At 47.3% G+C, this 13,365-nt stretch overlaps 1 protein-coding gene across 2 annotated transcripts in view; it reads right to left on the bottom strand.

The window, feature by feature from the left end:
* Window positions 1-1,190: 1,190 nt before the first annotated feature.
* LOC142572123 (UPF0764 protein C16orf89 homolog) overlaps window positions 1,191-13,365 on the bottom strand; it is a 28,636-nt gene continuing 16,461 nt past the window's right edge. The window contains exons 2-8 of one of the 2 annotated variants that reach the window (XM_075681012.1): window positions 13,257-13,341; window positions 12,711-12,941; window positions 11,740-11,925; window positions 8,907-9,163; window positions 6,674-6,833; window positions 4,366-4,527; window positions 1,191-3,670 (exon numbers count right to left, since the gene is read on the bottom strand). In XM_075681012.1, the coding sequence (XP_075537127.1) occupies window positions 3,567-3,670; window positions 4,366-4,527; window positions 6,674-6,833; window positions 8,907-9,163; window positions 11,740-11,925; window positions 12,711-12,933 (1,092 nt within the window). In that variant the 5' untranslated portion in view covers window positions 12,934-12,941; window positions 13,257-13,341 and the 3' untranslated portion in view covers window positions 1,191-3,566. The remainder of the gene's footprint in view (window positions 3,671-4,365; window positions 4,528-6,673; window positions 6,834-8,906; window positions 9,164-11,739; window positions 11,926-12,710; window positions 12,942-13,256; window positions 13,342-13,365) is intronic. The other variant, XM_075681013.1, reaches the window with a different exon arrangement.

Genomic DNA, 13,365 nt, shown 5'->3' with positions numbered 1-13,365 from the left:
CGTCTACTCTTCTCCAGAATTCGGGCTCACAAGCAGAGGAGCGACAATGTGGCGGTAAATCAGATGCGGCTTTGTTCTTGATAAACAGCGCATGTTCCCTGTGTTCGATCACTGATCCTGTTTATGCGACATACGGACCCTTGCTCATATGAGCGGAATTTCGTATAGATTGCGCCAACGGCGCAGGTGACGTTGGGCTTGGCATGCTTCTTCTCACAAGGGGGCTTCTTTGGTGACACTGAAATACAAGGGTCAGCTTACAAGTCGCTGAGAAAGTCATAGGCAGTACTAACGTCCTTCGATGCCTGTCCTCTGGTCAGGAAACTTCCTCGAAAGCTTTGTATAGGGACAACAAGTGCCGCCGGAGCTGCTCGCGTAAAAAAGGGCTTCGTTCTCCCGCGCTGGCATGGCTGGGACTGCGCGAGCGTGCGAATTTTCCACCAGGAAAGGCGCCACTCCCAGTTATTTCAGAACGTTTACAGACTGAACGTGCAACGGGATGGATGACTGGAATAAACTTTGCCGAGACAACCAGCTGCGTATTACCCCAGGTGCACGGGTGGTCTCTTTGTTCCAGGAAACCATGACTCTCTGCCGACAGCATGGCGCTGCCCACTAGCTGAAGCTGGTCCTCATGGTCCTGGCAAGGAACTTTCAGCAAAGTAATTTAGCCTGCGATGCGGTTGCACACCTTAAATTATACGCCAGAGCGTGATGTGATGGACCGGGCCCACCAAGTCGTATTGCTCGCACGAGAAGTTCCGGTCAGCCCTACCGGCGAACTTATGTCAGCTCGCCGCGACCTTCCTCCTCACTCTCCGTTTATTATAGCGTGTCACCGACTCCCGCAGAGTCGAAGGCTAAGTAAGGTGTAGTGGTAAGCCCGCGCGATCGTTCTAAGCAGTATATGCATGGCTTACATATAAAGATTCTTGCTTTCAGTCGGAACGATTATTTTGTACCTTCGGGCATGATGTTCAATGTTCTCAAATAGTACAAGAGCCCGCCATATAGGGCCTTTATTCGGAACTCGCGTTCTTGTGCTTAGTAGAACGCTTTCCTGTGCTTAGTAGAACCCGCGTTCTTGTACTTAGTACTACTTAGTACTTAGTAGTAGCCATTGAGCCGCTACGGAGAGTAAAAAAACACTGTAGATTTAAGCAGATGAAGCTGATGGCTAGAAGAAGGAAGTCAATTTTAATCAAGTAATTAAATAATTAATTAATTAAGATTTATCAAATACGTACTGCAGGCCCTCACAGCGGGCCCTAGCCGGAGTGGCGTAAAAATACAACAATGCACAATATAAATTCAGCGTAGTGACAGCACAAAACATAAGAGCTAATTTACAATGGGACAGGTTTCCCTAGGTCAACTAATCACAGAGAACCCTGACCCTGAGAATGAAATTCACGGAAGAATAAGAATGGGTTGGATCGTATGTCCCGTGGCTAACGCCTTCGCGTTTAAGAGGTAAGATCGAGTCGTTTGAGGGCAAGGAAGTTATTTGTTTGCTGACTTCTCTTGTGGCAATTGAAAATTGCGATAGCTGCGACATACCACACGAAAAGTGCAATACATAAAGTTTTAAAGCTGTCGTTGTCACATTATATTGTCAGATGTATCTCTGCACCCAAGGTGGTCAGAAGTACTACAGTGCTTTCAATTATGCTTTTTCTTGTCACACGTGCAGAGCTGGACGTCGTGTGCAATGAAGTCTCTTATAGCGCTAAAGGTAAGGCTGTTCACCATGGGAAAAGGTAGCACCCTTAAGGGTGTAAATATTTTTAGAGTGGTAAACGTTGCTTTCCTCCAAACCTTTGTTAACATTGCATAAATGCAGTAAGCCGGTGTTTCTCAAACTGCGGGTCACGACCATCAAATGGGTCACGAACTAACCGCTAACCTTCCAGCATCTTGATAAGGCCAAACAGAAAGACTCGTAACCAGGCCCAAAATACATTCAATATTCCACCAATACATAATATTGTAACCAACAGTTACGACAGCCGTTTCTACGAAAACTAATTTATTCTGGGCGAACCTGTGCCCGTCAACAAGTGAGTGAGCAAAGACTTTATTTGAAAACAAGGTATTGACGGAATACGTTGTTAGGCAGCCAGGAGCACCTGGGCCCAGGCGGCTTCTTCAGCTCTCTCGATGACCTTGGCCTACAGGTCAGGGTCGGAGCTGAGCAACATGGCCTCCCACTGCTCAGTATTACTTATTTCGTGATATGTGTGATTTTCGGCTGGGCACGACCACATAATATGGAATAGATCCGCTTTTTGCTTACAATGCTTACATGTATTATAGGGTATTGGTCCGGGTAGCAGTAGTCATAGGCTACGGGGTTGGGGTAGGTGTTCGTTTGAAGTCGTCAACAAATCCGACCGAACACTCAACAACCACAAAAAACGTCCCTCGAGCTTCGCTTCTTCGGACATCGTTCTCCTCTTTGTCGCCTCCTGTCGCGTGCCAATCGTCCGATCCTCGCTGACGAGCCGCCGGTCTGTCAGCACCGGCCCAGAGTTGCCTTGCGGTGCTTTGCTTGACGCTCGCGGTGTGGCGGCTCTTTGAAGCTCAGTTGGGTTGTGTCAATCGTCTTTTTCTTCTCGCAATGCTGGCGACAATATATTTCCGGCAAACGTACAGTAGGGCACGTAGGGACTAATGCATGAAATAGTATTCCGTTTGCGATGAAGGAAAGTAAAAACTTTTCATGCGTCTTGAAAAATATGCTAAAATATCAAAAGCTTTCGTAAATCACATGATGGATAAGCCTACATGACACTTACATTTCGTGCCACAACAATATAAATTATACATAAATAATTCTATTGCACTAATACTGCACTAAAAGTACACTGTTATATACGTTGAATTATTCTGTTATATGCACCTATTGAGCTTTAGCATATATGTAGGTGTATACGAAAATTTATTGTTCTTTTTTGTTTGTTTTGTCCTTCTTTCTTTTTGTATACTTATTCAAGTCTAGACATATTCTGCAAAAAGTGTGCTTGAGCTATTATGCTTATAGAAATTCTGCATGGCTCAAAGGCTTGCACTGATGCTAAGGGCTCAGATGAAATGTTCAATTCCACTGTGTATATAAGTACATTTAAACTAAATAAAACATTCTTCTTCTTCTTCTTCAGTTGTACATGCCGCTACGCTTGTGAAAAGGTTTTGTGATCGTTGATGACAGAAGCATAAGTCTTGGTGCGCCAGTAAGTACAGTTCAAGTTATGTGGTAAGCAACATTGAATAAAGGGCAGATTCTGCCTATTAAGGCAAATCTACGTGGCGCTTTCTGCCTTGTTATCGACCATAGTGAGCGGAAGTTGCACAATTGCTATCGGAAAATTACGCTGGAACCACTGTCGAATGACCTGCAGATTCCCTGTTCTTTTGTTCTTGCTTCTACCTGTCGTTAGCACCTTGCTAAATATATCAGCTATAGCACCTGCGTCACACGCGTTGTTACGCGAAAGTAAGGTCATCGGAAACATCTACACGCAGTTCTCAGTCTCCCTTTGTAAACAATGCAACGGGCACACTGTTTAAGACAAGAGCCGCTGTCCTTGGAGCTCGACCCGTGCGAGTGTTCCCAACCAGGTAGCGAGGGCTGCTGCTCCCACGCTTGTCATGTGCATCGAACATCCGTCTGGAAAGGTGAAAGGAAGCGTACATGGATAGTATTTAGAACATTCTTAAATAGCAACGATCGGAATTTCAGGTCACAATGGCTATGTTCGCAGGTGAGCACCTTTTCGAAAAGGTAGTGCGATGTCCATTAAGAAATTGCTAATCTTAAAAGGTATTCATGCGGGGGACTTACCCATGTGATCTTGCGGGGGATTAGCGTAGCTTATTTCCAACGAGCATCCTTTACAACCAGTGAGGCAGCACGCCGCCGCCAATAAGATACATTTATAAAGCCTGGAGGATGATCCGTTCGCATGCCATCGGGAGCATTTGCGGCATCGCGCAATTTCATTTTTATCCTTCACCGAGGTAGCTAAAGCAATTCAAACTTCAAGACATCCAGCATTTACGCCATTGTCGGCTCTCGGCTGAATGAAGCAGATCTGCTTCATTCAGAACTTTAACGTCAGGTCTCGTGGTTCGAACCACGAGGCCTGACGTTAAAGTTCGCAGTTGACACTTCCCGGCCAAATAATTGTCGCTGGAAAACATTACAGAAACAGGAGGGAGATGAACACGCCTCGTAGAGTGCAGTCTCCAAGGGTCTCACGCGGCGAGAATGAAGGAAATGACATGCATTTCATCATATTGCAGCATATCTACATCTACGAATAAGAGGCTACAGTTCGCGCCATGTGTAAAGGAGTGACTCACCGTCATCGATTCTTTCTTCACGCTTCACTCTACGCCGATGCTTCCGGGAGCTCTTGTGCTGCCACGTTTCGAAGCATCCGTCGTCTCTCTGCCAGGACAGAGTGGCTTCCATCAAAGATGTGCTCTTGAACACGTCTCGATCCAGGAATCCGCATACAGCTACTGCGATCATACCAAAATGCGTAGATTACACGGGGCCTGTTCATTTACTTTTTTATTATTATTATCACTGACTCATTAGAGGACAGGGGATTTCTATGTGCGCCGAGTAGTGCGTCCTACTGCGCGTTCCGGCATCATCAGTTCGTACGGAAGCAGACAGTCGCAGTAAGGTGGAAAGCTGGACGAGTTGGAGTTGACACATTCTTTAGATAAGCGCGGAAAACTGCGGCAACACAAAAAGAAAAGACACAGAACAACGCTCGTCCTGTGTCCTTCCTTTCGTGTTGCCGTCGTTTTCCGCGCCGAACCAATGAATACAAACTTTCTCCTTGCACGAACGTGTGAGCTAAATGGCGCAGACGACAGCCTTTTGCCTTTCTTTAGCTTCTCGCCTGCTTTCTTTCGTCAAGATAGCTTGGCTATACCTTTCGCCTTCAGTAACTTTCGTTTACCTTTGATAACACCACGTTGTCTACCGAAAGCCGTAGGCAATCTTTTTCGAATGTGAAATCGCTGCTTCGAAAATAGTTATTCCCGTAAGACTCGCCACACTGGAGTTTGAAATCATCATCAGCGTGCAGATGCGGCGCGCGTCACACTCTTTTCAACCAGCCATAGCGCATGGCTGGTAACTGGATAGCATAGGAGAGATAATCAAGACGATTCCTTTCCCCAGAAATATGCACGCGGTGCACAACCTGGAAAGAAGAAAGGCAAGGGCCAACCCTCTCCTGCAAGAGATAGAACACGACAGAGAACATGCGGTTTTTGTAGATGCTGCATGGGTCAGAGGAAAGAAAGCCTGTACGGCAGTAGTAGTAGATGCAGACGGACTCACTCGGGGTGCTATTACAATCATAACTATATAGACACGACAGCCGCGGAACAAGTAGCGATAGCATTGGCTTTAAAGAATAATAAGTCGACGCGAATTTACAGTGACTCTAAGATGGCTGTTAGACACTCTACCGAAGGCTTTGTAACCAAAAGTACTGCCCAGCTGATCGGTGAGATGAACAGCGAAGGGATCTAAATCCACTGGTTTCCTGCACACATGGGGTCTGTCGATCCATCTAGGAAGAAATTAAACGAGACGGCTAACGCAGCTCCACGAGGGTTTACTATCGGTGCACTATGCGACCAGAACCATAATGATATGCGGGAGGAGAACAGGGACCAATTTCTTACACATAATGAAATCACGAAGCATTACTACATGAACAGAAGGAAATTCCCAGTGTCACACGCTAAGCTCAATAGAGCTCAAGCGGTGATTCTGAGATTGTTAGAGACAAGGTCTTATCCGAGTCCGAACTTTATTAACCAGCTATATATATATATTATATATATATAGCCAGCTATATATTAACCAGCTTAACCAGAAAAAGAGGTGCCAATCAATTGCGAGAAGTGTAATGACATCATTACTTTGGATCATATGCTTTGGCAGTGTACTGTGTCTTTCACAGACTGTGACAAGGAAAGAGAGTGGTGGCGACGAGTCTTTCACAGTGGAGTTCTTTTAGATAAGTACAGGCCGTCCAGAAGGCCCACGATAGGGCGGTAAGGTTAAACTTTGCTGTCCGACGTGGGAGCCGCCTGCGTCAACCTAAAGGTTGATCTTCAGGACCTGAATAAAGTTCATCATGCCATACCGTAGCGCATGCGAGTGTTTAATTTCTTTAAGGCGCCGGTCTGACAATCCTTTCGACTAGTGTTCGAACTTTGAAGCTGGCCAGAGCTAGCTTTATTAAACTAGAACGACCATTACCATTACCATAGTAGCGTTAGTTCCACATGGGCGCACAACATTTTCCGCTATAGCGTCCCGTTCAAAGCCTGTTGAATGCATTAAAAGATGCTGGAAAGAGGCTGTTGGAACATGAGCAAATTTTTGTAGCAAATCAAGTGTTAAACTATTCAATTCAGTTTTCGAATTCATTGGCCACTATTAGAAATTGAATATTTTGTCCCTATATTTCTTCTGGGGTCATGTATGGTGGTCTCGGGCGTCGTACACAACAAGAGCAATTGCAGCAACGAAACAAGCTGTTCGAGATAACGCAGTTAATGCGGCAGTTATCGAATGCTAATATGACAGTGACCGGGTGTCAATACTAGCAGTCACGTGTACGGTTATACCTACCCTGCTCGAGAAAAAGGTCCCTCCTTCGCTCCGGGAAACCGCTCTCTGCCACCGCCTGGGCTTCATCGGCTACCTGGGCACACTTGGAAGCCAGGTTTCGTGCAGGTGGAGGTTGCCCGTAGAGCTCGGAAAATTCTTCCATGACACTCGTGCAGTTCATCTGTGGATCATGAATGATCTAGTGTTGGCTCTCTGACGTGAAGTGCCACGTGGCAAGTGTGGGACGCATAATCTGCATGTGACCGGAACTTATCACGGAACCAAACAAATGCATCGCGCACGTGGAAGTTACTGCATGGTTTAGTAAACTAATATTTTGTCTTGCCAATCAGGGCGCGTCGGCACATCAGTTCGGCGGGCACCACGATGCGTGTAGTCACTTTAAAGCCTATAAAATTATTTTGTACCCTGCAAAACCTCTAGAAAGAACTCATTGCTCTTACATTTTCCTTTCACTCCGCTATGAGAGCTACAACTGCCAGCAGTATTTCCGGATAACGGTTGTGCAGCCAGACTTATGGCGAGATCGATTTATTAACTGGTCTTTCAATAAGCAAAACTGGCACAAAACTGGACTAGTGTCATAGCAAGGAAAGAAACTGTAGTTGGAAGTAAACCACATTTCTAAAACTGTTCTTTTTCTACCCGTTAATATAAATCTTTACGTCAAAAGTGCGTACGTACACAATGAACTCTTGAAACAACGTTAAAGAGAACTCGTGTTACACGGAAGGATAGTCGCTATCTTGTCGTAACGACAGGTGTCGTAAAAGGTAACTTAGATATAAGTAAGCGATCACAGCAGAGAAGTCCCTTCAACGGCCTTCGAACCTCGGTCGTCGGGAGCGTTAATGGGATCAGTGTCTCGCAAGGTAACCGTTGCGAAAGGTGCTGTGATATGCACGAAAGAATGTGAATAATTTGGAACACAAATATTGCGCCGTGGATGTCGCGGTAAGGTAAGATCGAGGAAAACTGAGGAAATTAAAGGACGAAGAGAAAAGTGTGTAAGGGATAAGTGCGAATGAGGTTAGCGTGATTGCTTCCCTCCATATAAGCAATATCACCGTATAGATCCCCACCTTTGCAGAGCGACGATTTCAATTACTTTTGCGGCATTGAGTGCTGAGATAGAGAGACGAGAGATAGACGAGAGGAAAAGCAGAGAGGTTAACCATATGCACGTTTGGTTTGCTACCCTGCTCTGTGGGAGAGGGGATACAGAGACGAAAAGAGAGGGGGAAGGACAAAGAGCACTGGTTGAGCACGTACGTGAAGATTCACAGCAAGTCTATAAATGGCAGCAGGGAATTGTAAACTCGAGGTACTGTAGGAATGCTCTCAACTCTTCGCGCGTCAGCGACGCGTATGGCCATGGTTCAATGATCTCCATTTAACAAAAGTTATGATGCCTACTGAAGGCATGCAAGCACTAGAAACAGGGCGTCCAGTACTTGTAAGGCGCTTAGAGCTCACAGTTTCTCCATCTTAGTTTCTCCATCACAGTTTCTCCATCTGATGATGCACGCGAAGAGCATCATCAACCAATGACTGCAACATCACGACGACCTGCCATTCTTTCTCTGGCTATTTCTCGGAAGCTGATGGCCAGCGTAAATTCTGCAAGTACGTTCCCACGTTAAGAACCTTCCTGGCGCGAGCGGTACTCATTAATGGGGAACTTTTGAACCGGTCTGCTTGTAGAGTATACTTCAGTGCGTTAAATAGAGTTGAAAAAACAGTTCTGGGCTTTTACATGCCAAAACCACGATCTGATTGTTAGGCACTCCGAGGACACCGGTATAGTTTCGACCACCTGAGGTTCTTTAGCGTGCACCCAATGCGCGGTACATCTGCACATAGCCCCCACCGAAATGCTGCCGCAGTGGCCGGGATTCGATCCCACGACCTCGTGCGCAGCGCTATGCCAAAGCCACTAAGCAGTCATGGTCGGTGCTCTAGATAGAGTGGCCAACCGCACGAATAAATGCCTCTCGTAGGGAATACGTGCAGCTACTTTCTTTGCTTTCAATTTAAGAGGGCGGAGATGAGAGAACTTGTTGCGCAGTACTGTTACCGTTCCCGTGGTTCAGTGAAACCATTGCCGACTCTCTACGTAATGTGTACATCATCACAGAACATACTGAGTCAACATGCCGTTTTTAGAGGTGAGGTACTCTTGTCCGCCTATAATGAGAAAGGCGAAACTTGCGTGCCGTCGATACCTGCCTACCTTGAAAGCAATGCTGAAGAAGAGCACCTGATGGGTCAGGCCATAGCCACTGTGCCGTCCCCCCGTCATGGTCTCCCAACAAGTGCTAGTCACGTCCCGGCACTGGGCGTTGGATAATAGTTGCGTGATGCACGTATCCGAAGCCACCTCGGTGATCGCGCGGTACGGCGCGGTACCCGACGCGTTCTCAGCTGGTTCCACGCCAGCCTGAATAGGTGTGTCGGTCCAGAAGTTGTGCTTGAGTATTCCTCGCGACACTGCGTAAGAAAAGCAGGTGGGAAGGGAAGTCACTAGTAGCGTATTTCGCTAATAGTGCTGCGCCGCCAAACTTGGGAGCGCCTGTTGCAGATTTTAGGTACAGCACCAACAAACTCGGAAACTGGCTGCGATAAATAAGGAAAGTCAGAAAGAAGAACGCATGTAAAGCTACATCCGCAACAAGTAGAACGTTTGCGCTTATACGTGTCAGCAGCTGACGCGCATAGTACAAGAAGACATTCTCCTGGTACAGATGGAATTCCAGCCCTTCAATGTTGCCCGTGACGTTTCGTCTCGTGATCCTACACATCCGGTGGGGGAGGCTAGACCGGCGCAAGTGGAGAGAGTCTCTATGTTGGCGGTGACGCTCGCCTCCTGCAATCATGGGTTCGCTGCACTTAAATATTTATATCTCGGCTGGAAGTGATCTGAGCAAGCGTCGCTTCCTGCCTTGCTGCGCTAGCTTTGTCATCGCGGAGGCTTAATTGTGCTTCCTGGACGAGAAGTCATCCGAAGCGATGACAGACGACACGCCACCGCTTGCATCGAGCACACCTCTTCGCACGGGGTCTCGCAGGGACATATCGTAAGGCTTGCAACGTAGCCATGGAGACATCCGGTTCCTGTTTCTCCAACAATGAGCCAATGGACTCCGACAACGACTACGCCGTCGTGGAGTGCAAGCGACTGAAGAGAAAATACCGCAAGACAACCAAAGACGTGAGTGAGCAAGGCCCCAACGGACCGCCAACTCCGACTTACAGGATTGCTTCTGTGTCGCTCGACGTCTCTAAGAATTTAAATTCTGTACACAGACAGATTCTTAGCACCTACCTTGGTAACGTGGCTCCGAAACGAATTAACGAAGTGCGTTTCAACACAAAGAAACATGTAGTCACAGTGGAAGTAGCCACGCAGGCCGCCCTAGAAAAATTGAAAACCGGGCGCATACTAGGACACATAGAAGTCCGGTCGTTCGTCGTGCACAGTGGTCGCACTAGGGTGGGTGTTATCTCGGATGTCGTGATTGACATCCGCGACGAAGAGCTACAAAGGCTTCTGTCTTCAACAGTGAAGGTAATCGATTTTCACCGCTTCGGTCGCTCGACGAGCGTCAAGCTTCTTTTCGAGGGAGACACGCTACCTGATCATGTCAAGGTGGGCTACGTGAGACACCCGGTGCGTCCTTATGTGCCCCGACCATTGCAATGTCACAAGTGCCTAAAGCTAGGCCATGTCAACGCTGTCTGCACAGGCTAGACGGCATGCCTGCGCTGTACCGGCAGCCATGACGTATCTTCATGCGCAGTAAGACAAACGAAGTACTCGAATTGCGATGGACCCCACGAGGCCAATTCCAAGGATTGTCCTAAACAGAAAAAGGAGAAGAGAGAGAGAGAGAGAGTGAAGAGGAAAGGCAGGCAGGTTAACCAGATATGAGTCTCCGGTTTGCTACCCTACACTGGGGATGGGGGATAGGGGTTAGAAAGATGACAGAGAGGAAAACGCAAAAAAGAAAAAAAAACAAAGAAAAAGGAGAAAGAATACTGAACCAAATGAGCAAGACAAGTATGTCCAACAAGGAGGCGGCAGCGTCAGTGCAACACCGGAGGAGACGAACGCGTCGACGGCGTGGACAAGCTGTAGGTCCAGACGAGAGCTTCATGGCTCCAATTCCGCAGGTCCAGCAGAAGGTAACTGAATCGGCATCGATAGATTTCTCCAAACCATTGCAAGGGTAACCGCGCAAGCCCGGAACCAAATGTTTGGCCACGCTTACCGCCGCGCACACGGGCCTCAGACTGTCAGCGCGAGCAAGCACAGTGCACTCAGACATCACCATCGGACTGTGTCATCGAAGCCATGCTGCGACAAATAATCGCCGCCCTGCAGCTGTTACTGTCCGGTTTAAATACGCCAATGGCGCTAACAGCGGCAAAAATTATGAACGCTATAGACAGTCTCTTCGCTACGCTGCAGTAACTTATACCTCTGCCCGCGAAGATGACTGTGCTGTGCTGTGAACTGTACACGTACGCATTACACAGAAACATTATGCTGTGCAGCCCTCATCATATTCACCATACCACCACCTTACTTCTTCTTCACATCCTATCTGTTATTTCCCAAACCCTTTCCCCAGCGTGGAGTAGCAGGCTAGAGGCATTTCACTCAGGCCGACCTCTCCACCTTTCTGCCATTAAATATATCTCTCTCTATCTCGGCTATTAATGAACCAATATGAAAAATTCTTGCCTTAGTACGTTTCCTAGAGGGTACGTAACGCCTTCCAGCGAATAACCGAAATTTGCTATGTGGCCTGGTGAGGGGCCCTTTAACCAAAATATTTTGTCCTCCAAATCGCATAAACCACCTGTGAAAGCAGCATGTGCATAGATGGCACAGCGTTTCTTTACTGAAATTAGTAAACCTTTAACTTTGTGGGCACTGTATGACTTAATTCCCACGTTAACCCACATGAGAACCCGTGCGAGAAAATAAATAAATAAAAACAACATGCAAGTGCATGCACTTAACAGCATCGATCGCATGATTTTCGATGTGGACTACTCACATATGGGTAGATCCGTTGTCTGAAGAACCAGTTCAAGGGCGGCGTCTCCAAACTGTCTTGCTTTCCGTTGGAGAGACTTTATTTCCTCCACGCTCACGTTGAAACTTGTGGGAAACTGTACTGAGGCGCCCAATGATTCGTTTTCAGCGCCCGGTTGGATCATGTTGAGAATGGTCTGTAGACGGTCTGCGGTAACAAAACCGACACGAGTGTGTTACTGGGTTCCATTAGCTCAATTACTCCGAACAGCAGTCTGAATAGAAGAGTCGTAATAAAGGTCAAGGTTATAGGAGCACTGTTCCCCGCCCATACTTGAAGAGATTATAAGCTGAAACTGAAACGGAAACTGAACTCCCCTTACACGTGCCGGGGCCCTTTTTCATTATTCGTCGTTTTGCACAGCCCTGGGAAAGGCTGCTAGCGGCGCGGCTCTATCACAACAAACGAACGAACGGGTGCATTCAGCACCCTCCTCTCATCCCGCCCCCTTATTATCTTGTTCATAACTCCTGTTCACAGTAAAATTAAAATGGTTTCTCGAGCCTGCCTTGCTTTGTCTGCACTGTGTATGTACTGTCAAGTGGCGAAGATGCAGTACAAAGCAATGTAGGTGAGACGCTTCCATAGGCGGAAAGTTTTCATTTTACCGAGGAGGGGGAGGCGAGTGAGTAAACGCATGTGAGTAAACGCGCCGCAATCAATACTGACTTAAGGGCAAAGAAGTGCCACGTCAGTCGCGTTGTAACTGGTAGCGACAGTGAACAACGTGGAAGTCGAATAGCGATGTCCCATCAGTCAACCAACAAAATGGTTGCGTTCTGGCAAAATTAGGAATTATCTCCTGACGACAGTAACCCGGCTGCGAAAGTCGATACTCGCCTTGTCTAAAAAGGCTAATACTGAGCTTTATTGCTGAAACATACCGTTGGCATGCTGGTAAACATGCTGCTGAAAGCGAGTCCCGTACGCACCGCCAGCGAAGAAAAGTCCACACGCGGCATCCACGTACGTCATCTGCAGTCTCGATCCAAGTGCGTCCACTAGCCCTTCCAGCGCCACCAAAATGCGCAGATCGAGCGGCAGAGCGTCTTCAGCACTCCTGGCTTCGACGGCGGGGCGGCGAAAATGTTGCTCATTTCCCAGAAAGACCAGAAGGGTGGTTCCAAGCGCGAGTAATGTTCCAGGCACCGACATGTATGTTCCTGCATTGATAAATATAGGTTAACGTATAAAGGACCGGTAAGGAAGAAGTAGGAAAAATACGTAAATATAGAAACCGTGAGATTTAAGAAATCTGGATGTTCTTGCCCAGTCGAAGGTCCCACATGCGGTAGTTAGATTGCGGGATGAAAAGGGAGGCAACAAATACATTGAAGATACATACGACAGGCATAAACATGCGTTGACACAATTATTTTTACGGCTCGGGACAGTTTTCTGTTATCCCGCTGGCTTCTTAGCAGAGCGCATTAATTGTTGAGCGCATTAAACGCAGCCTTTCGCACTGTGTTCCTTACCTCGGGCTCCTCCTTCCTGCAGACCTCTTCTGGGAGCTCTGAATTATGACTGCCACAACAGCTGTCTGCGTTGCCATGCAAGCAGCTGCGATGACGTCAGACAAAGGTT

The sequence above is a fragment of the Dermacentor variabilis genome, chromosome 2 (genome assembly GCF_050947875.1).
Source record: "Dermacentor variabilis isolate Ectoservices chromosome 2, ASM5094787v1, whole genome shotgun sequence".
NCBI lineage: Eukaryota > Metazoa > Arthropoda > Arachnida > Ixodida > Ixodidae > Dermacentor > Dermacentor variabilis.
The sequence above is the reverse complement of the archived record's forward strand: the minus strand, read 5'-3'. Positions and strand labels throughout refer to the sequence as shown.